General features: G+C 38.8%; 3 protein-coding genes across 8 annotated transcripts in view; 2 read left to right on the forward strand and 1 right to left on the reverse strand.

The window, feature by feature from the left end:
• PAIP2 (poly(A) binding protein interacting protein 2) lies at positions 1–20,157 on the forward strand. Of its 2 annotated transcripts, none has more exons than XM_040444626.1 (4): positions 1–120; positions 14,890–15,053; positions 16,675–16,854; positions 19,140–20,157. In XM_040444626.1, the coding sequence occupies exons 2-4, from the start codon at positions 14,916–14,918 to the stop codon at positions 19,194–19,196; spliced, it is 375 nt and encodes a 124-aa protein (XP_040300560.1). In that variant the 5' UTR covers positions 1–120; positions 14,890–14,915; the 3' UTR covers positions 19,197–20,157. The 2 variants fall into 2 exon arrangements, with proteins under 2 accessions (XP_040300560.1, XP_040300558.1); XM_040444624.1 differs by lacking the exon at positions 1–120 and adding an exon at positions 280–418.
• Positions 12,636–23,035, reverse strand: part of SLC23A1 (solute carrier family 23 member 1) — a 21,170-nt gene continuing 10,770 nt past the window's right edge. For 4 of the 5 annotated variants that reach the window (XM_040444623.1, XM_040444621.1, XM_040444622.1 and 1 more), the window contains one exon: positions 16,638–18,610. Coding sequence is in view for 1 of the 5 variants with exons in the window: in XM_040444622.1 (XP_040300556.1) it covers positions 18,567–18,610 (44 nt within the window). In the remaining 4 variants the exon portion in view is untranslated. Of the gene's footprint in view, positions 12,872–16,637; positions 18,611–23,035 lie in introns of those variants that run through there. The other variant, XM_040444620.1, reaches the window with a different exon arrangement.
• On the forward strand, positions 12,862–13,349 carry LOC121010785 (protein BEX5-like). Its single transcript, XM_040444627.1, has one exon. The coding sequence runs from the start codon at positions 12,907–12,909 to the stop codon at positions 13,246–13,248; it is 342 nt and encodes a 113-aa protein (XP_040300561.1). The 5' UTR covers positions 12,862–12,906; the 3' UTR covers positions 13,249–13,349.

Raw genomic sequence — 23,035 nt, forward strand, 5'->3', positions numbered from 1 at the left:
CCCACTCACTGCATGCCAACATTCTTGAAAGACGGGTGTCCGGCACAGGCTCGGCCCAGCTCCAGTCTCCCAGAAAGAATGCGACACGATTTCCCGACTTCCAGTATACCCGTGTGCCAGGTATGCAGAAGAGGTCGTTGCGCATGCACAAGTGTGCAGCCTGGGATATGAAGGGAACGTTGGGGTCGCTCGTTCTCTCGCGCGCTCTCTAGTGGCTTCAGAGAGCAGCGTTGACAGAACGAGGGGGCGGAGCCGACGGCGGCGGAAGTGAAGTCACTTCCGGGCTGGGGTGTTTGTTTGGACTGGAGAAGGGAGGCGGCGGGCGAAGCGCGCGTCGAGAGGGGGAGCGGCGCTGCCTGTGGAGATCCGTGGAGGCCGACCGGATTCGTTGGCTGCCGTCCCCGCTGCCGTGCACTGGGTGAGGGGTTCCCTCGGGTGGAGCGGCCAGAAGGGTGCGGCGTCCCCGGCGGTCGAGGGACAGCACCTTGGCGACGGTTGAGGGTCCCCTGGGTTGTTGGCCACCAAGCCTTGTATGGCTTTCTTACTCCTTGCGTCTTTCAGTCGGATCTGAGGGATGAGCTGGGACCGACTTAGACTCTTTCTTCTTTGAGAAATGGCCGTCGCTTTTTTTCTCATTGTCATTATTATTTATGATTTGGATCTCGCAGCACTCTATCCGGGTCCTCGGTAGCGCGCGAGGGTTGCCGGGATAGCACTTTCTCGTGGCCCCCCTTCCTCCCTCCACTTTCTTCACCTCCCCCTGGGTACCCTTTTCCCCTGCCCCCCACTGCCGCTTCGGCAACAAAGCTCATTGTTTCTCCCCAGTTTACGCCTGCGCGTCGCCACGCGCAGCCCATAGTTGCTGCGCGTGCGCGCTCCTCCCGTTGCCGGGGTTGGGGAAGAGAGGGGCGGAGGGACTGGCGGGCTGGCGAGCGTCCGAGGGGAGCTTTCTACAACCGTCCACTGGCCAGTACCTTTCGGATCCGCTTTCTCCCGTTTCTTCACCTTTCCTTACTCCTTATTGTTAGTTATATTGTTTCCCATGCTCCTGATAGAAGGGCTGGAATCCGTGCTCCGGAGTATTGGAAACCATATGAACTTCAACGGCCCGTCTAATCACATTCTTGGATTCCGGTCCTCCTTTTTAATTTCTCTTCCACTATACGCTTACTCCCCACTGCCACTAAACTTATATGGCTTGCGGTGAAGTTTGTTTTTTCAAAACATTTGTTGAAGCAGCCGGCAGTGGTATTTTCTGGTGACTCAAAAAGAGGCCTTTTCTGCTTCCTTTTGTTGTCTTGCACTCCCTGATTTTGCAGCCCCATCACCTCATGGAAACCGCAAACTCTAGAAAGAATTTGGCTTTCAGTTTGCCGTGGGAAAAAGTCTAACAGCTGACAGCTTTTGACGTTACAACAGAAGACAAATTCCCATTTTCGTGCGCTGGCAAATCTTGTAGTCTCGTGGCATGGTTTTTCACAAATTGCAGTTGAGCAGGTGTTGGTTTGCATTTTCAAGTTACGTTTATAAATAAGAAAAAGGTTTCTGTAAGGATTTAAATATGATTCCCAGTGTTTGCTGGTTTGTGCTTCTGATTCCAATTTGTGAAAGGATATTTGGGGCAAATTAGCTTGTTTATGCTGCTTGTTAATTGTGAACTTGTACAAAACAATTCTTTCTCACAAATAAGTGTCTACGATAAATAAAGATAGGTAACTTTACAAAAATTACAGCCTATTTATCTCTTTCTTTAAAGGATGGTTGTTAAGCAATGGAAGTAATGTTTAAAGTCCTGGGAGCTTAGAGAGTTTTTTTATAATGTCTATTACTGCTTAGGGTAGATGATCTCTACCCTCTTTGGAACAGAGTAAGTTTATCGTAGGCTTTTCCTTCAGTAGGCACTGTACACCTTATTCAGGTTTCCCCCTTTCTGACTGTAGAGAGTGATGCTCCACTTTTAATAGAAAATGTAAACATTTATAAAATGCTGTTAGCATAGCAATTTCATTGATAATGTGGGAGGTGAAAGAAGGTAGAAAATAAGGCTTCAGCCCCCTTTCTTTTGTGATTTTACATATTTTTGTAATTTACAGACTTTATTATAACTGTGAAAAAGGCAGAGCAAGTTTTATCTTGCCCATTTTGAAATTGAGGAAATACAGGTTTTAGAAATTATTTTATTAGGCACATATTTCCACAGCACTTAGTAATGCCAAGCATTGTTCTAAGTGTTTTTACAAGTATTTAATCTTCACCCTCCCTAGGTGGTAAGTACTACTGTAAAATAAAGCTAACAAGTGAGAGATGTGAATTAACTTGTCCAGTGTACACAGCTAGTAAGAGCTGGAATTCAAACCCAAGTAGTCCAGAGATTATGTGCTCTTAACCGTTTTACTGTTTAGTGACATACCCAGGATCTGGTAGGTTGTTAGTGGCGTATCTTAGTTTCGGACCCAGTGCAAGATTAAAGTTGCCCAGGCTATACCCTCTTGCATAGGTACATTAGTAATTTGCATGTGATACAGCCTAAGTTTCAGTTCCAGTAACAGTCTTTTTTTTGTTGTTCTAGATTTCCTTACTGTTTAGAGCAGTGCTGTCCAATAAGTACTAATAGCACATGTCTGTTGAGCATTTGAAATGTGGCAAGTGCAGCTAAAGAACTAAATTTTTTATTTTATTGAGTTTGAATTAATTTATTTTTATTTAGCCATACATAGCTGTTGGCCCCACCACATTCGATAGTGTGGATATAGAGGTTTGAATTCCTTCTGCTTATTTTTTGTGTCAGTTTTTATAAATAAGGCTGGTGTTTCTGATGTTCTTTGAGCTTTTATCCAGTAGTGATGATAGGCAGTGCTGACCCATCCTTACTCTCACCAGATCACCTTTGTTATACCTTGTTAAGATTACGATTATAGTCCTCCTTCCGGCACATTGTTTCACTCCTACAGGTTTTTGGACATGTGATTTTTTTACCTTATACCTTGCTCTAACAACCTTTAATTGCTATAAATGTTTAATAAGCCCCAAAATAGATAATACTGTTATGGCTGGGCTCTATGCATAGATACTATTATTATTACCATTTAATAGATGGGAAATCTGAGACGCTGAAAGGTTAAATAACTTGCCCTTGGGTTCCAGAGCCATTGCTTTTAATCATTATACTGCCAAACATTAAAACAAAAAATTCAAAGCTGCTTACAAACTTCAGTGGAAAACAAGCAGAAGCAGAGGTTTCTTTATCCTCTTTCACTGCTGGAGAAACAACTAATTATAGTAATGTGTGTGTATGCAAATAAGGTTAAGGAGTCACAATTGTTCAAAATAGAGTCCAATGGAATAAGAAAAGGTGTCTGTGGAGTCAGATTAAGGAAAGAAGAGAGAACTGTATTTGAATTTTAATGTGAATACTTTAGAGATGAAACTAGGGAGAAGTTTCTAAAACTCAAAAGATTTCTATAATTTAAAATTTCATAAAGAATATAAAAGAATGGACATTGCTGGAAACCTTATTTATTTGTTTACTTTAATGTTTATTTCTTTAGAGAGAGAGGGTGACAGCAGGGGAGGAGCTGAGAGAGAAAGGGAGAGAATCCCAAGCAGGCTCCACCCTCAGCTCAGAGCTGGATGCAGGGCTTGATCCTACAACCCTGAAATCATGAGCTCAGCTGAAATGAAGAGTCAGATGCTTAACCAACTAAGCCACCACACGCCCCATGAGCAGGATCTTTGCAAAAGAAAAACTAACACAATGAAAGCTGGAATCTTTGCAGATAATAGAAAAGACAGAAGTCTAAGTCTGTCCCATTTAATATTATTTAAATAGAAAAGCAAAAGACATTTTGAGACATGCAACAGCTGAGAAATTAATACTTTTGCATGACCTTTTGAAGAAATATTAAAGATGTCAAGTTAGGGGAAGATTGTGAATAAAAGAAACAATGATAATAATCTAGTAAAAATATAGACAATAATGTTAATTGTGTTTGGTTAAAAAATTCTAAAAGATCTATACCTAAAGAAAAACCAAACAGTATGGAACTAACACTGCTTAAGTTATTTCCACAAAACAAAGGAGATGGAGTGGGAGGAAGGAAATGGGATAAGTAAAATCATTCTAAAGGTTCTTTCCTTGTCTGGGAGCAGGGATTGGGTTGGAGACCCTGAACAAGGAAAAGCATTCTAAATGTCTTGAATTGTTTGGAGGTGTATAGAACATGTTTTTAATGAATAGGAATCTATGTAAATCTATTTTAATTTCACAATAGATGTAAGTCACATTATCATGCTCTACACCTTAAACTTACAGTACTGATCTCGATTATATTTCAGACACGGGAGAGAAAACCAACTGAGATTCCTTAGTAGTTTGTAAGTCACAGAAAATAAATCTGATATTTTTTAAAATAAGAGTTTATTACACTCACTGGTATGCAGAGTTCCTAAAAATAGGAAAATAAACACTACAGGAATACAATATGAGAAAGTATAAGAAAAATTTAAAAATTATGATGGAAGACATAAAACCAACCTTCAGTTATGAAAAATGATAAATCTCTGAGACTGGTTCAAATAGTCTAACTCTTAGAGTATAGGACTTGAATAGACCACTTTCAGAATTTAACAGATTAAGTAAAAAAAAAAAAAAGACCATTTATGTATCTATATTTAGATTTAGATATAAACGTAGATATGTAAATACATATTTTTTTGTACCTTAGAAATAGAAGTCACACATTTCTCTCTTTAGACCCAAGGGGTTTGCAAAAACCATAGTTGTCTGCAAACAAAACAATAATAAGCCCCAAAAGTGAAGGTTTTTCTAGCTGCATTTTAAAATATTTATTTTTGAGAGAGAACACAAGCAGGGGAGGAGCAGAGAGACAGAGAGAGGCACAGAATCTGAAGCAGGCTCCAGGCTCTGAACTGTCAGCACAGAGCCTGATTTGTGGTTTGAACCCACTAACCATGATCTTATGAGCTAAGTCAGACTTAACTGACTGAACCACCTAGGTGCTTCACTGGCTACATTTTATAACATAATGAAGTCAAACTAGAAATCAGGGAATCAAAGGGTAAACAAAAGAACCATTTGGAAATGTAAAAATATTCTTCGAAATAATCTCTGGCTCATTATAAATTAAATAATTTGTAAATACCTAAACTTGATGAGAACTAAATTCAAAATACATGGAAAATTTATAGATACAAATCATTTATTAAATGGAAGGTTGAAAATAAACACGTTTGTCGACTTAAAAATCAGAGTAACAAATTGGTAGAAATTTAGTGAAGGGAAAATAAAGTGAAAAAACAAATTGATAAAATAAAAATATGTAGAAAAAATGAATTAAAGTAGGGGCTTTGTTTATTAAAATTGAATTTTTAATAGGTATCCATTCAAAATTCAATGGATGAATGTAACAGTGTCTCTCCCCACCCAGTTATCTCTGTAGGCATTGAGTGTTGTTTTTTGACAGTTCTTTTTTTTTCTTCTTTAATGTTTGTTTATTTTTGAGAGACAGAGACAGAGTGCAAGTGGGAGAGGGGCAGAAAGAGGGAGACAGAATCTGAAACAGGATCCAGGCTCTGAGTTGTCAGTACAGAGCCTGACATGGGGCTGGAACTCATGGACCGTGACATCATGACCTGAGCTGAAGTCGGATGCTTAACCAACTGAGCCACCCAGGCGCCCCTTAACAGTTCTTACTGAGCTATAATTCACTGCCTGTAACTCATTTAAAGTATACAGTAGAGTTGTTTTTAGGATATTCAGAGAGTTGTGCATCCATTACCACAATTTTAGAACATTTTTGTTACCCCAGAAAGAAACCTCATACTCCTTAGGTGTCATACAGTATGTAGTGCTTTGTGACTGGCTTCTTTCACTTAGCATAATGTTTTCAGTGTTCATCCATGATACAGCATGTATCAAGTATTTCATTTCTTTTCATTGTCAAATAATATTCTGTTGTATGGAGATACCACATAGTATTTATCAATTGGTGGACCACTGGGTTTTATTCACTTTTTGGCTATTATGAATAATACTGATATGGAAATTTGTGTACAAGTTTTGTGTAGGGCATATATTTTCATTTCTCTTGGATGTATACTTAGTATAAATATCGGGTTCCATGTTTAATCTTTTGAGGAACTGCTAGACTTTTTCAAATCAGCTGCATCATTTTAACATGCCCATCAGCAGTAAACGAAGGTTCCAATTTCTCCACGTTTTCACCAATACTTATCTTTTTTTATTACAGCCATTCTAGTGTAAAGTGGCATCCCATTGTGATTTTGATTTGCATTTCCCCCACGATTAATGATTTTGAGTATTTTTTCATGTATTTATTGATATTTGTATGTTCTTTGGAAAACTGTTGTTTGCCCATTTTTAAATTGTGTCATTTTTATTGAGTTGTAATAGTTCTTTATATATTCTAAATACAAGTTCCTTATCAGATATGATTTGCTTCTCTGTTTTATATGTTCTCAGAGATTCTGTGCATTTGAAATGCACAGATCTTCCTCTTAATACATATATAGGAAGAGTTTATTAGACTCACGGGTATGCACATTGCAAACCTGGAGTTTTTTTTCTAAGATAAATCTCTAAATGAGGAAAAGGAACATATAATCAAATTATATGTAATGAAACAAGTTAGAATAGTTACATTCTTTGCAATTTTATAACAAAATTAAAATTGCGGAGAAAATGAAATTTTAATGAAATATAAATTACTGTAATTAACCAAAGAGGTAAAAAACCTGAATACACTAATCATAACAAGAAAAACAAAATTAAAGGTTGTTAAAGATATTTTAAGAGCACTGAGCCCATGTAACTTTAGATTCGTATGTCAGGATCCCATCATTCTTATTATTCAAACTATTCCTGAATAATAACAATGGAAATATTCTAGTTCATTTATGTTTGTAAGCTGTTTTCTGCCAGGGTCTGGCATTCTAGCAGTTTTCTTTCAGTTTAGTTTTTTGCTTTTTATTACTGAGAATATGATTTTTCTTGTCACTTGTTTGAAAATAATGTTTTTTGTCTTTTAAAAATTCCCTTTGATATTCTACACTTTGACTCTTGTATCTTGGTTTGTAAATATTTATCTTTTCTTTTTTTTTTTTAATTTTATTTTTGAGAGAGAGAATCCCAGGCAGGCTCCTCACTGCCAGTGCGGAGCCTGACACAGGCTCAAACTCACGAACCATGAGATCTTGACCGGAGCCAAAATCAAGAGTCAGATGCTTAACCTACTGAGCCACCCAGGCACCCCTGGCCTCTGTGGTTTCTAATGTGAAATCAACTGTTAATCTTGTTTTGAGGATTCCTTGTATTAAAGAGACACTTGTATTGCAGATAATCTCTTCTCTTTGTCTTTCAGTAATTTGATTATAATGTGTCTTAATTGTGGATCATTTTGAGTTTATACTGCATGGAATTTGTTGAGCTTTTGGATATGTAGAGTAATACATACAGATTTGTTATCAAGTGTGAGGAGTTTGGGGTCACTATTTTCTTTTTTTAAAGGTTTTATTTTTAGGGGCACCTGGGTGGCTCAGTCAGTCGTCTGTTTCTTGATTTCGGCTCAGGTTGTGGTCCCAGGGTCATGGGATCAAGCCCCACGTCGGGCTCTGTGCTGAGCATGGAGCCTGCTTGGGATTCTTTCTCTCTCCCTCTGCCCCTCTTCCCCTGCTTACTTATTCTCTCTTAAAAAATATATATATGTATATATTTTTAATCAATCTCTACACTTAATGCAGGCTCAAACCCACAACCCTGAGACCAAGAGTCCCAGGCTTCACTGACTGAGCCAGACAGGCATCCCAAGAGGCCGTTATTTCTTAAAATATTTTTTCTGGCCCCTTGTCTTCTTCTGAGAGTCCCATTATTTGTATGATAGTTGCCCACTGGTCTCTAAGGTTCTGTTCATTATTCTTCATTGTTTTACTTCCCTCCCAAAGCTCATTAATGTCAATTGATTTATCTTTAAATTTGCTGATTTTTTTTCTCCTTGATCAAATCTGTTGTAATCCTTTGATAAATTTTTCATTTCAGTTATTGTACTTTTCAACTCCAGAAATTCCATTTGGTTTCTTTTTAATAATTTTTCTATATTGATATTCTCTATTTTTTTCATGTTTATTTATTTTGAGAGAGAGCACATGAGCAGGGGAGGGGCAGAGAGGGACAGAGAGAGAGACTCGCAAGCAGGCTCTTGCTCAGTGCAGAGCCCAATGCAGGGCTTGATACCACGGCCGCAGGATCACAACTCAAGCTGAAATCAAGAGTCAGACATTTAACCAACTGAGCCACCCAGGTGACCCCCCACCTTTATTTAATGTTTGTTTGTTTATTTTGAGAGAGACAGCACTAGCAGGGGACTGGCAGAGAGAGAGGGAGAATCCCAAGCAGATGCTGCACTGTCTTCACAGAGCCGGATATAGGGCTTGAACCCACAAACTATGAGATCATGACCTGAGCCAAACCAACAGACACTTAACTGACTGAGCCATCCCATCACTCCTGATACTCTCTATTTGATGAGACCTCTTTATTATGGTTTCCTTTAGTTATTTTGTACTTGATGTAAAGTCTTATAAGTCCAATGTCTAGGCTTCCTCAAGGAAGTTTGTTTTTTCCTGTGTATAGGCCATATTTCTTCTTTTCATGACTCCTCATTTTTGTTGAAAACTGGACATTAATATTATAATGTAGTGCCATTAAAAATCAGATTCTCCTTTCCGCAGGGTTTTTGTTCTGCTTGTTATTGATCTGTTTAGTGATTTTTCTGAACTAATTTTATAAAAGTTTGAGTTCTTTCTGTATGTGTATGGCCGTTGAAGCCTTTTAGCTTAGTGGTCAGATAGTTATTTAAAAAGAGATTTTCTGAGGTCCCTGGCTGGCTCTGTCTGTACAGCATGCAACTCTTCATCTTGGAGTTGTGAATTAAAGCCCCACGTTGGGTGTAGAGATTGCTTAAAATAGAATAAAATAAAAATCTTTAAAAGATTTTTCTTTGGGTGCCCGGGTGGCACAGTCGGTTAAGTGTCTGACTGTGGCTCAGGTCATGATCTTGTGGTTTATGAGTCCGAGCCCTGCGTCGGGCTCTTTGCTGACAGCTCGGAGCCTGGAGCCTGCTTTGGATTCTGTGTCTCCCTCTTTGTCTCTGCCCCTCCTCCATTCCCTCCCTCTCTCTCTCAAAAATAAATAAACGTTAAAAAAATTTTTTTTAAATACAATGTTTCTTAAATACCTATGAACAAAAAAATTCAGTCTTTGTAGGTAGATTCTTGTTTATGTTGAGGCATACCTTCAACACTCAAGCAGTTCACAGCTTTCTTAGCCCTCATTTTATGTGCATATACTGAAGGTCAGCCAGAGTATAGGGCCTTCACAGGTCTTTTTTTTTTAATGTTTATTTATTTATTTTGAGAGAGAGAGTACTTGCGGGAGGGGCAGAGAGAGAGGAGGAGAGAGATAATTCCATGCAGACTCCGTGCTGTCACTACAGAGGCTGACATAGGGCTCTATATCACGAACCATGAGATCATGACCTGAGCTGAAATCAAGAGTCAGACGCTTAACTGACTGAGCCATCCAGGCACCCCTCAGGTCTTTTCTGAGCATGCTCTCAGCATTGGACTTGCCCAGGGCCTTGGTTCCCTAGAATATGCAGGAGTTTTTCAAAGCCCTTATGCCCAAAGTATTTACTTCACCCATCTTTTTTCCCATGCTTTTTTCTTGGTGTTTTGTTTGCCACATCTCTTCTTCCTTGCCCTAGGTGGCTTTGGCTGCTATATTTGCCTTTAACTGTTTTTAACAAATGCCAATCCGACACTTTAGAATCATAAATTTATATACACAATGGAATACGTGGCAATGAGAAAGAATGAAATATGGCCTTTTGTAGTAACATGGATGGAACTGGAGAGTGTTATGCTAAGTGAAATAAGTCATACAGAGAAAGACAGATACCATTTGTTTTCACTCTTATGTGGATCCTGAGAAACTTAACAGAAGACCATGGGGGAGGGAACGGGAGAAAAAAAAGTTAGGGAGGGAGGCAAACCTTAAGAGACTTAGAGACTGAGAACAAACCGAGGGTTGATGACGGGTGGGTGATGGGTATTGAGGAGGGCACCTGTTGGGATGAGCACTGGGTGTTGTATGGAAACCAATTTGACAATAAATTTCATATTAAAAAAATAAAATCATAAATTTTATGGTATTTGGGCTATATACCCAATTTTTAAAAAAATATTTATTTTTGAGAGAAAGAGAGAGCATGAGCAGGGGAGGGCCAGAGAGAGAGAGGGAGACACAGAATCAGAAGTAGACTCCAGGCTCTGAGCTGTCAGCACAGAGCCCAATGCAGAGCTTGAACTCACAAACTATGTATCATGACCTGAGCCAAAGTCAGACGTATAACTGACTGTGCCACCCAGGTGCCCCCTCCCCAATTTTTTTTTAATAAGCTCTATACCTAGCATGGGGCTTGAACTCAGGACCCCAAGATTAAGAGTCACATGCTCTATGAACTGAGCCAACTAGGTGATCCTATACGCAGTTGTTGGTTTGTTTTTTTTTTTAATGTTTACTTTTTGAGAGAGAGACAGAGTGTGAGTTGGGGAGGGGCAGAGAGAGAGAGGGAGACACAGAATCTGAAACAGACTCCAGGCTCCAAGTTGTAAGCACAGAGCCCAACATGGGGCTCGAACCCACGAATCATGAGATCATGACCTGAGCTGGAGTTAGACACTCAACCGACTCAGCCACCCAAGCACCCCATCCTATACCCAGTTTTTAAAAACAGCAGAACATGCAGAGGATCCAGTATGAAGAATGTGGTCCAAGAAGGGTCAAGAACAAGTCATAGAAAAAAATTTAAAATTTGATACATCACGTTATATTAGAATACCTTATGTTCAATAATTGTAAGTTGTCAACATTCTGAAAGAAAATGATCCTTACCCCTCTGGCTTTCACCTGGCTGGCTGTAGCCAGAAATTTGGTCAGCAGTTGTTCCTTCCCTCAGCTGTCTAAGATACAAGATTAGTGTTTGGGCTACAGTTTGTTCTTTTTGGTTTCAGTTATGATTTGTTTCCCAAATATTGCTTAATAAAATAGTTTTATTTAGTCCTTTATGGACTCTTTCTCTAGGATGTATGCCAAAGCCACAGCTTGTTTGATGAAGTGATAATGAGCAAAAAAGCTGACCTAGAGCCTTGTCAAATACAGGGATTGGGCCCTTTTTGCTAAGCACTGTTGATATTTTCTTTGTTTACTGGTAGGCATCAAAGAGAGAGGGGAGTCCTTTGGGATTCTCAGACTATAGAATTTCCTGAGCACATTTTTCATGGTTTACATAAGCTTGTGCTCATAAATTGAATGGACTTTAAAAAAAAAAATAGATTGCCTTTACATGTAGATATAATTTGATTACAGAGGCATATTTATTTAATTTTTTTTAAAGAGACATTTTATTTTTTTAATGTTTATTTTTGAGAGAGAGCACAAGCAGGAGAGGGGCAGAAAGAGAGGAAGACCTAGAATCAGAAGCAGGCTTGAGGCTCTGAGCTGTCAGCACAGAGCCCAGTGCGGGGCTTGAACTCACAAGATTGTGAGATCATGACCTGAGCCGAAGTTGGACGCTTAACCGACTGTGCCACCCAGGTGCCCTTGTTTTGCTATTTTTTTGAGAGCACATGCATGCAAGTCGGGGAGAGGTCAATAGAGGGGGTGACAGAGGATCCAAAGCAGGCTCTGCGCTGACAACAGACAGCCCAGTGTGGGGCTCAAACTCACAACCCCGAGATCAAGAGTCACATGCTTTACTGACTAAACTAGCCAGTTGCCCCTTTCTTAGATTCCTTTTATGGACTTAACCTTAAGAGTACGTATGTATAATGAAAACTCATACTATTCATATAATGTGAATTTAGTCTCTTAAGCTGGGGCTGGGGTGTTTATATCCTGAAACACACAGGTATTTTCTGAAATACTGAATACTACTGACAGTAGCATCATGGTAGTGACATCTGTATTTGTTAAGAGGTCCTCAAATATAAGTTACTAAGAACTGCTGCCCTAGTTATTTATTATTGTATACATGTGAAAGAGAAGCAGAGACAGACTGAGATTTATGTGCTAAGGTGTGGGTAGAATGAAAATAATAGAAGGCACTATAAAAGCAGACAGGACAGAAAACAGAGAATGAATATCTTTGATAAAAAAGTTTAAAAAAAATAATGAATTAGGACTGGCAATACATATAGAGCAAGTGCTCCCTGAACCTTACCCAAGGAAAAAACTATTTGTGGTAGGATGTTTTAGTTTTTAGTGTTTTTCTTGATTATAACTGGAGTAAGAACACCTGAAGTTTTTTAAACTCTATTCTCATATTAGGTATGCTGATTTCTTCCTTTGGCACAGGTCACGCTGCTGTTTGAATTTATGTACAAGTGACTCATGTAAACTCATTTTTAGCAATTTCATACTTAATGAATTGGTAGAATATTGTAGAATCTGACCCTTAAGTTTTACACTTTTAGCCAGCAGTGTATCAGCTGGTTTAGATCATGTTATCATTTAATGAATAGTATATAAGAAACCCAGTCTACTGTATTAGATATTGTTGTGTTTTTACTCACATAGAAAGAGATTAGATGCTTGAACTAGTTGGAGTCTGGTAGTCCTTTGTGGCTGTGCACCTGCTTGCTGTTGCTGTGAAGGTGGGTGAGTCTATAGCCCTGGGAAGGAAGAAGTCATAGAAGCTGACTTATCCATAACAGGTCTTTAGGTCCATTGGTGCAGCAAATTTCAAGGCTAAGAGAGGAAGACTGCTTCTGATCCCTGTAGGAAGGGGAAGCAGGAAAAGAAATCTCAACATGGAAAAGGTCTCCCAGGAAAGCATAGGAGAAAAGCAGGCTGCAGTGCAGAATAAAGAAGAAGCCCATCCTTTGGGAAGTGGTGAAGGCCAGGAGCTTGGAGGAAATATTAGAACAGGTTGGGCCTCACCTGCCCATGATGTTAGACAGGATATGCCCAATAGGCTTGTCAGTAACCTTGATATGATAGATGGAGTTGCTGATGATATGGAACGGTTCATGGAGGAGATGAGAGAGACAAGGAGGAAAATTAGGGAGCTTCATTTGAGGTACAGTTTGCACATTCTTATAGGACATCCCCCTCATCCTGACTATCGTGATGAGTTTTATCTTCTGCCTTGAATGCTGAGGTTAATATTAATAATAAAACCTCCTGCTTCCCAAAGTAACGTTTTCTTGATGTACCCTTTGCTGTGAATCTGGTGTTCTGTCATATTTCTTTCTTTCTTTTTTTTTTTTTTAATAAAGTTGTTTGTTTTTGTTTTGTTTTGGAAAGAGAAAACGGGAGGGGCAGAGAGAGGGGGAACAGAGGATCTGAAGCGGGCTGTCGTTTTTCTGTTTGGATATTTCATTTTGAGTTAGTCTGGAAGTTTTTCTGTCAGCAGGGGAGTTTCAGAAACTTGCATGGAAAAGCTTATTACATACTGTGAAGGTAGTAAAGCAGTTTAAAAAGCAGTCTGTAGATAAACTCTCTCATTTAAAAGCATGCATATTGGGGCACCTGGGTGGCTCAGTCACTTAACCATCCAGCTGTTGACAGTTGTGAGATTGAGCCCAAAGTTGGGCTCAGCACGGAGTGTGGAACCTGCTTGGGATTCATTCATTACCTCTCCCTCTCTCTCTCTCTCTCTCTCTCTGTCTCTCTCTGTCTCTCTCTCTCTAAACAAACTTTAAAAATAGATGCACCTGGGTGGCTCTGTCAGTTGAGAGTTCATCTCTTGGTTTCAGCTCAGGTCATGGTCCCAGGTCATGGGATTGAGCCACTTGCATAAGATTCTCTCTCTTCCTCTCTCTCTGCGCCTCTCCCCAGCTTGTGCTCTCTTTCTAAAAAAAAAAAAAAAAAAGAAGAATAGCACGCGCATATATATATATATATATACACACACACACACACACATATATATGAGATTTATATATATATATATACACACACACACACATATATATGAGATTACTTGGCTTGAAAATCATTGTACAGTGGACAGATCCAGACATGGAGAAATTCGACATGGACCCAGAGATACAAAGCAAATAGAGAGTGTGGTATGAAGTCTAGAGATCCACAGCATTCTTTACCTTGGGACTGAGGAACTAAGAGGTTATTAAAAGTCTGTTTTCATTTGCAATCTCTGAGCTTTTTAATATCACCTGTTAAAAGTAGAATTTGCTTTTCATAAAGTCACTTGATTTAGATCTTCCAGACCATGCTTGTTTTATAAAGCAAGAGATATCCTTGGGGCGCCTGGGTGGCGCAGTCGGTTGAGCGTCCGACTTCAGCCAGGTCACGATCTCGCGGTCCGTGAGTTCGAGCCCCGCGTCGGGCTCTGGGCTGATGGCTCAGAGCCTGGAGCCTGTTTCCGATTCTGTGTCTCCCTCTCTCTCTGCCCCTCCCCCATTCATGCTGTGTCTCTCTCCCAAAAATAAATAAATGTTGAAAAAAAATTAAAAAAAAAAATAAATAAAGCAAGAGATATCCAGTATTTAAAAAATTGGTTGATTTGGGAATTACGTTCAAGCTGTTGATTACTGTCATTTGCTGTTACCAGAAAGCACTAGATGAATCTAGGCTATTCTCAGCACTTTCTTAAATATTGAGATCATTTGAGAAAAAAAAAAAAAATTAAACTTTCCACTTGCTTGGTTTATCATGTGCCTTAATACATCATGTGCATATAATACCTAACCACGATTCCTGGAGATAATAGCTGCTCACTAAGAACCGAAAGAATGACTAACACAATTAACTATTGTTTTTCTTTTAAGGTTAAAAACGACAACTAACGCCAACCATGAAAGATCCAAGTCGCAGCAGTACTAGCCCAAGCATCATCAATGAAGATGTGATTATTAATGGTCATTCTCATGAAGATGACAATCCATTTGCAGAGTACATGTGGATGGAAAATGAAGAGGAATTCAACAGACAAGTTAGTTTTATGTACAAACATACTCTCTTTTGTAGCCCATAACAGCCCTCAGTACTTGACCCTGAAGCTTGTTTTATTTCATCCCTTATATATGAAATATATGAATTAATGTGCCACTAATCCTCTTTTATTTGGATGCTGATTACTACCAGGTTTATCTGCTCAATGAAATAATTTAGGGAGGTTTTTTCAGCATTCCACCCCAGATATTCTTATTCAGGAGGACTAGGGTAGAGCCTAGGAAACTTTTTTTTTTTAATTTTTTTTTTAACGTTTATTTATTTTTGAGACAGAGAGACAGAGCATGAACGGGGGAGGGGCAGAGAGAGAGGGAGGCACAGAATCAGAAGCAGGCTCCAGGCTCTGAGCCATCAGCCCAGAGCCCGATGCGGGGCTCGAACTCACGGACCGCGAGATCGTGACCTGAGCTGAAGTCGGACGCTTAACCGACTGAGCCACCCAGGCGCCCCGAAACTTGTTTTTTAAAAGCTCCAAGATGGGGTGCAACTAGATGGTTTATTTGGTGGATCATGCGACTCTTGATCTCAGGGTTGTGAGTTCGAGCCCCATATTGGGTGTAGAGACTACTTGAAAATAAAACTTAAAAAAATAAAGTTGGTTCCAGTGTACAGTTAGGTTTGGAATCCATTGCCATGCACCAATCAGATTGCTGTTAAAAGAGTAGAAAGCAGGAGGAGATAGTCCTAGCTACTAGGGTACAGAATTGTGTTGTGTTTCACCTGAGGTTCTCAATCTGATGAGCCTGAAAATCTGCCACCACTGTTCTCTTTAGAGAATGCTCAGACATTGATGAATGTTGTCTTTTATTTCCATATTTCTGGCATCTGTTCCCATGTTTTGTCTAGTTCCTCCCTGATCATGGCTTTGGTAATCAGTAGTCAGCTGGATTTCACCATATCCAGTAATGGATATTCTGGAGTAAAACAGTGTAGTCTTAATTCAGTGAGAATCATTTGGGCTGTTTTTGTTAGTTTGGATTTGTTTTTAATTACCCATGCCTTGACCCTACCCTGTACAGAATTTTAGTCATTTTTGGTTGGGTTTAGGGTTTTCGCAGTTGTAAAGTATCACAAGTAATTCCAATAGGCATTCCTCAGTGAAAGCACTCCTTTATTTAATACTTCCCCACTTTCTGCTACTACACATAAAGACAGCAAAACCTTAAACAGATCCTCCCTAGTCTTACAGTAAACGTTTTTTTTTCTTGGCACAGGAGCAGAGAAGAAGGTTAAAATAGTGTGTTTTTAAATGCTTTAAATTGCTTTTCTTGTTTCTGTTTTTTTTGTTTGTTTTTTTGTTTGTTTTTTTTTTTTGAGAGAGGAAGCATGCACATGAGCTGGTGAGGGGCAGAGGAAGAGAGTGAATCCTAACCTAAGCAGGCTCCACGTCCAGCACGGAGCCCAGTGCAGAGAGCTCAATCCTACAACCCTGGGATCATGACCTGAGCCAAAATCAAGAGTTGGATGCTCAGCCAACTGAGCCACCCAGGCACACCTTAAATGCCTTAATTCAGGATATTTTAAATCATTCCTAGTGACACATTCCTAGTGACACATTACCAAGTGTGCTATCAGTGATGCTTTATTTATTATAAATCCAGATAGAAGAGGAGTTATGGGAAGAAGAATTTATTGAACGCTGTTTCCAAGAAATGCTGGAAGAAGAAGAGGAACATGAGTGGTTTATTCCAGCTCGAGATCTCCCACAAACTATGGACCAAATCCAAGACCAATTTAATGACCTTGTTATCAGTGATGGCTCTTCTCTGGAAGATCTTGTGGTAAAAAGTTATTTTTCATCTTTTTAAAAAACTAGCTCATCTTTCCCTTAAGTGGAAAAGCCAGCAGTATCTGTTTAACAAGAGTTCTACATTTCTTCCCCTTCAGAAATTGTACTGCTTCTTTCTATGGAAGCAGGGGCCTCTCAGTCTCACTTATGACTTAGAGTGACTTCTGGCAACACTCTGGAGCTAGTCTGAGACTGCTAACAGACTTCTTGCCACTACTTTTAGTTTTGATAACTATATTACCCTAGGATATGTAAATATCTTAAAGCTTCAATCCAAAAGAAGTATATGGTATGTCCATGTGACTTGCCTATACAAAAGTAGCTTGATGAAGAAGTTTTGCTCATTAATTTTTTCTTAAACATTTGGCGAAATTTGCACATTTTTATCTGAAAGGTGAAAATTTGGAGATTTTTTTTTTTTCCTGCCCCAAGATTTTCATTGAGTTACCCTAACTCCATTTGGAACTGGGATTTAATATGGACTTCTACAAGCTTTTGGCAGAAAAGGAACAAAAACCTATTTACATTTTTACCTACTCTCTATGTCTCATTGCTGGGGACGGTAGATACATTTGCAGTAAATTTTTTCAGGAATTAAGATAAATAGGCATCAGTGCTAGAATAGAACATGATGAATCGTTTGCTAAAATTAAGATAAAATGATCTAAAGTCATAATGGTGACCTTTCTGTCCATATTGACAGTCTCTACTTGCTTTTACAATATAGTTCTCTGGGATTTACTCCTAGACTCACAAATATTTTTTGCAGTTATTTTTTGTTCACTGTGCATTGATTTCCTAACCTGGCGATATATCATCATTACCTGTGAAGGATTAAAACCAAAAATAAGTCCCTTAGCTAGATCCCAGACTTGCAAACCAGTTGTCTAGGCATAAAAAACACTCCTAGGGCATACTGCCAGCCTGCCCCATCAGGCATTTGGGAACCATTCTTCTAAAGGGCTGTATGGAGAACACTGAAATTTACATTGTAGTACAGATTTGTTGTAGTAAATGACAACCCAGTTGAGCAGATGTGTGATCTCAATAGTCTGTTGTGATATGCTTGCTTATGACTACATTAGTCATTCCACAAATAATCCTGGTTGCTCTGATGAGTGAAGTCCTTTGCTAGTCATAATGTATAACTTTAATCTGGACCCAATACAATTTCATTGTCTAGAAACTGGCTTGTTCTTCTTGGTCTATTTGAGATTGTTCTTGAATGTGCAATGCTTTTTTTAATTTAAACTTCACACTTTTAAAGTTTAGATAGATTTCCTTTGAGAGAAGTGAGAGTATGTCCTGTCCAAGGAAATGGCTGTGTATAAATTATAAAATTAATATTAAATTGTTGCTTCAAGATGTTATTTAATATACTTTGGTCATGAAGTAAGTGGCATAGGGGGATCATATTCAATCTAAAAGCCTACCAGTATTCTGACATTTCAGGCCCTGTAATACATTTTGATTTTTTTTCATCTTTATCAACTATGGTGGAGGCAGATTTCCACCTATTGTGGAATGTCTGACATGTCTGCTTAGGAAAGTCAAGATTTAGAGATCTAGAATACTGGCTCTTAAAGACTTTGGCCCATTCTTCCTCTAACTGATGCAGAAATAGGGTTCCAAAGAGAGTGACTTATCCAGGCTTTCATAGGAAGTTAGTTTAGAGCAGAGCTGGAATTCCATCTTAGGGTCTTCTCATTCCCCATGTAGTTTTCTTTTCCTTTTACAAACCTTGCTTCCTGTAGTAATTAGAATACAGCAGTTTTAGAAAGACAACTCTATATTTTCAATGAGGATCATAAGCAAAATTAATCCATAAACAATTCCCCAATCCACTTTAATCATCATTTCAATACTTGTTTAATATTTTTGCATAGTATGAAACTTAAAATCAAATATAGTTAAATGAACAGAATTCCTTATTCAGTGACACCTTTTTAGTTTGTGTGTAGATAGTGGGTTTCTGATTACACTTAAGCAAATTTAATTTCAATTTTTAGTTTCTCTTTAGAAGGCTATAAGTTTTCATATATTATGTATGCGTATATATATATATATATATGCATACATAATATATATAGTTTACTTCTGGTTCCTTCTTTCCCTTCTATAGATAAGATTTTTTGGGTTAAGTTTAACTGTACAACCTGAGTTCTTTTGTCTTACGTTTTTTGGAAGATATTTTTGCATGAGGATCTGGGTTGAATGCTTTTGAGTATCTGAAGCCATCTGTTAATGAACTTGATTTTTTATGTACTTATTTTCCAGGTCAAGAGCAATCTGAATCCAAATGCAAAGGAGTTTGTTCCTGGGGTGAAGTACTAAAATATTTGAGTAGACGGGGCCCTCTTTTGGTGGATGTAGCACAATTTCCACACTGTGAAGGCAGTATTAGAAGACTTAATTGTAAAAGCTCTCTCTTGTCACTGTGTTACACTTATGCATTGCCAAAGTTTTGTTAGTCTTGCATGCTTAATAAAAGTGCTGAGACTGTTATTAAGTAATAAGCTGTCAAACATTTACTGAAAATAGAATTGGCCCCATGGCTTGATGTGAAGACAGCGAGGAAAGAAGCACCAGTCAAGATGTAACAAAGCGCCAAATTAAAATGACCTCTAAATCTTCGTGAATTGCCTTTTTTGAGGCTAAACTGGTCCCTGAGCGTTAGCTAACCGTTGTTAATGTCCAAACTTTTTTTTTTTTTTTTAACGAGTAAATTTAAGTTCAAGTTGTTAGGCACATTTCTCAGTTCAGACTTACTAAATTTGCATTTGTCACTATCAAGAAGAATTTCCTTTTTCTGAAGAAGGCCTTGTTAATTAATTTGAAACAATTCATTATAGACAAGTAAGTCTTTGGTTACTGAGGTTATAAGGTAATGCTCATGATGAGAACTAACCCTGGCTTTTATGGTATGTTATCACGTAAGAAATGTGAATCCTTCTAGTGTTAGATCTGAGGAAGTATTGCATCTTCTCAGGTGTCACTGCATCATAGCCATGCCTATGTGAAGTGCAACATTTGACCCACCATAATCCAATTGAACAAAGAAATTGTAACATGATTTGAGTGGTGCTTTTCCTTGCTTTGTTAACCATCACTACAATGGTCTGCAGCACAACTTTTCTTTTAACAAAGCTAGAACAGTTTTGGCTTCTTAAACTTCATACTTGGGTAGGTTAAGCTGCCATACGTGTTCAGTGTGAATAGTGTTTAAGTTGAAAATATTGTAAAAAAATTATATTTTTTCAAAAATATTTAAAAAAATAAATAATAGTAGAACTGAGCTGATGGTTGTGTTTATTGGTGCTTGAGTGCAGACTCTCCTGTGGTGATTGATACTCACTGTATTGTGGGTTCAGTACTTCAGGACAACCCTACTGGCAAGAATTGCTAAGAGAGCAGGCTTTATTAAATTCCATAGTGTCAAGTGTGTCATTACGCATGTATCTGTCCAAAATGTAGCAGTAAAACAAACCTGATCTCCCCTTCTGTAAGCCACTGTGATTACCTCAGGCTGCAGTCAGTGTCAGGGCAGTTATGGATGTCCACCTTAAGAAGGTTTTTGGCTAACCAGTGTAATGGTAACCTTACTCTAGTATAATCTCCATTGGCTTCTGCCCTTCACAAGCCGTTGCTGTTCTGATTGGACTCGTATGCTATTTTGGTTCACCTGGACCATCCCTGTTTTCCCCTCACAAACTTATTTATATGTTTGTTCCTGAGGTGAAGTATTAAAGGAGTTTGTTCCTGGGGTGAAGTACTTTATTTTGGGATAATCATTATCTTGGGACAGGCTGTCAACCAACTAGCAATTCCCTGGTTCTACATACAATTCTACCTTATGGCCCTACTCAGTTATGCTTTTCTTGAGTTTGTTGGGCTCAGAATTGAGAAGGCCATATAGTCAGTCTGGTTCACATTCTTTGTGGGGGATCCTTTGGTGTGTCCAAATGCCCCAGTGTTTTTTAATAGCTACCTTAAAAGACAATAAACAAGTAGGTTGTTGTTTTTTTGTGGTTTGTGGTTTTTTTGTAATCTCAAGCACCTGGCTGGCTCAGTTGGTAGAGCATACAACTCTTGATCTCAGGGTTATGAGTTCAGGCTCCACATTGGGTGCAGAACTTACTTTAAAAACAAAAAATAATCTCTAAACCCAACATGGGGCTTGAACTCATGCCCCCAAGACTCAGATGCTCTACTGACTGAGCCAGCAAGGCACCCCAAAACAAGTGGATTTTTAAGAAACTTTGAAGCAGAAATGATTCTACTTGGCTCTCTTTCTTTTTGGAGCTTTGATACAGCCAGTCCCCTATGTCTCTTAATAGCTAAGTACCACAAGTGGCACAGCTGGCTGCCAAATGTATGAAGCTTACAGATCCTTTTTTCTCTAAGCTTAGACAGGGGCAGATGAGTTCATTTCTACATAATGCCAAATTATCATAGTGCAGTATAACTGGAGATTATAAACTCCAGTAATGATGTAAGCTAATGATAAAGAGCAAAGACTATGGGGCACCCTTCTTCCCCTGCTCACGCTCTTCTCTTTCTCTCTCTTTCTCAAAAATAAATAAACATTAAAAAAAATAGAAGTTCAGTTATTAAAATTAAAAAAAATTTTTTTTTAATCTTTATTTTTGAGAGAGAGACAGCATGAGCAGGGGAGAAACAGAGAGAGAAGGAAACACAGAATCTGAAGCAGGCTTCAGGCTCTGAGCTGTCAGTACACAGAGCCCAACGTGGGGCTCGAACTCATGAACTGTGAGATCATGACCTGAGACGAAGTCGGACGCTTAACTGACTGAGCCACCCAGGTGCCCCACAGTTAATAAATTACTAAAAAAAAAAAAAAGCAAAGACTAGCCAGACTTCCTAGATGTGAATCCATTGATCATGGACAAGTCGCTTTTCTATGCCTTAGTTTCCACCTCTTTAAAATGGTAGAAATAATGGGGCATATGGCTGGCTCAGTCAGAAAAGCATGTGACTCTTGATCTCAGGGTTGTGAGTTTGAGCCCCACAATGGGTGTAAAGGAGTACAAAAAAAATTTCTTAAATAAAACAGTAGTAATAACAGTATCTATCTTAGGATTGTGTGATTCGTTAATACACATCAAGCACTTAATATAGTCCTCAGCACATAGAAAGTTCTGTTTAAGTGATTGTTATTATTACTATTAAAAGAGTATTCTAATTTTTTAAAATGTTTATTTTTGAGAGAGAGACAGAGATTGAGGGAGACACGGAATCCAAAGCAGGCTCCAGGCTCTGAGCTATCAGCACAGAGCCTGAGGTGGGGCTCGACCCCACCAGCCTCGAGATAATGACCTGAGCCAAAGTCAGATATTTAACCAAATAGCCACCCAGGCATCCCTAGAGTATTCTAATTTTGTTGGAACTTTTTTTTTTTCAAATTTTAGTTAAATGCTACTTAACATACAGTGCAATATTGGTTTCAGGAGTAGAATTCAGTGATTCATCACTAATATACAACACCCAGTGCCCATCCTAATAGAGTGCCACCTCCCTCTATCAATCCTCAGTTTATTCTCTATTGTTAAGAGTCTCTTATGGTTTGTTTCCCTCTGTCTTTCTCTCCTCCTCCCATATGTTCATGTTTTGTTTCTCCCACATATAAATGAAATCGTATGGTATTTGTCTTTCTCTGACTTACTTAGCATAATACACTCTAGCTCCTTTTGGAACTTTTCTTGTCAGGGAAACTACACATTAAAACTACTTAGCTGTTTAACTGGAATCAGACATCTGCATTACAGGTAGAGATGGAAAGTTTCAGAGCATCAGCTATTCCATTTTGAAGCCCTTTGGACAGATCACCCCATTAGGGCCTGTGTGTCATAGTTTTAAGGTAATTGAAGTCATCCTGTTTTGATTTTGGGGTTCTTATTTTATGATCATTATTGAAACAAGGCAGCATATATGAGAGGAGCCCAACGGAGGGCTTGAACCTGCAACCCTGAGATCATGACCTGAGCTGAGATCAAGAGTCAGACGCTTAACCACTGAACCATCCAGGTGCCCCTGAGAGGATTTTTCGTGTTCTTGTGCATTGTCAGTATTTCTCAACCTATTCCATGTCATAAAGTATTATTTTTTTTTTTAGCATACTGGAGTGCAAGGATGGGGCTATCTGTGGCTAGAGT

Source organism: Herpailurus yagouaroundi, unplaced genomic scaffold (assembly GCF_014898765.1).
Source record: "Herpailurus yagouaroundi ecotype Mexico unplaced genomic scaffold, PumYag 192, whole genome shotgun sequence".
NCBI classification, from domain to species: domain Eukaryota; kingdom Metazoa; phylum Chordata; class Mammalia; order Carnivora; family Felidae; genus Herpailurus; species Herpailurus yagouaroundi.

Excerpts from the sequence above, each read along its gene's own strand:
- LOC121010785 (XM_040444627.1), top strand. The coding sequence starts at position 12,907 with ATGGAAAAGGTCTCCCAGGAAAGCATAGGAGAAAAGCAGGCTGCAGTG.
- PAIP2 (XM_040444626.1), top strand. The coding sequence starts at position 14,916 with ATGAAAGATCCAAGTCGCAGCAGTACTAGCCCAAGCATCATCAATGAA. Across the intron at positions 15,054-16,674 it reads AAGAGGAATTCAACAGACAA|ATAGAAGAGGAGTTATGGGA; the intron begins GTTAGTTTTATG and ends TTATAAATCCAG. Across the intron at positions 16,855-19,139 it reads CTTCTCTGGAAGATCTTGTG|GTCAAGAGCAATCTGAATCC; the intron begins GTAAAAAGTTAT and ends CTTATTTTCCAG.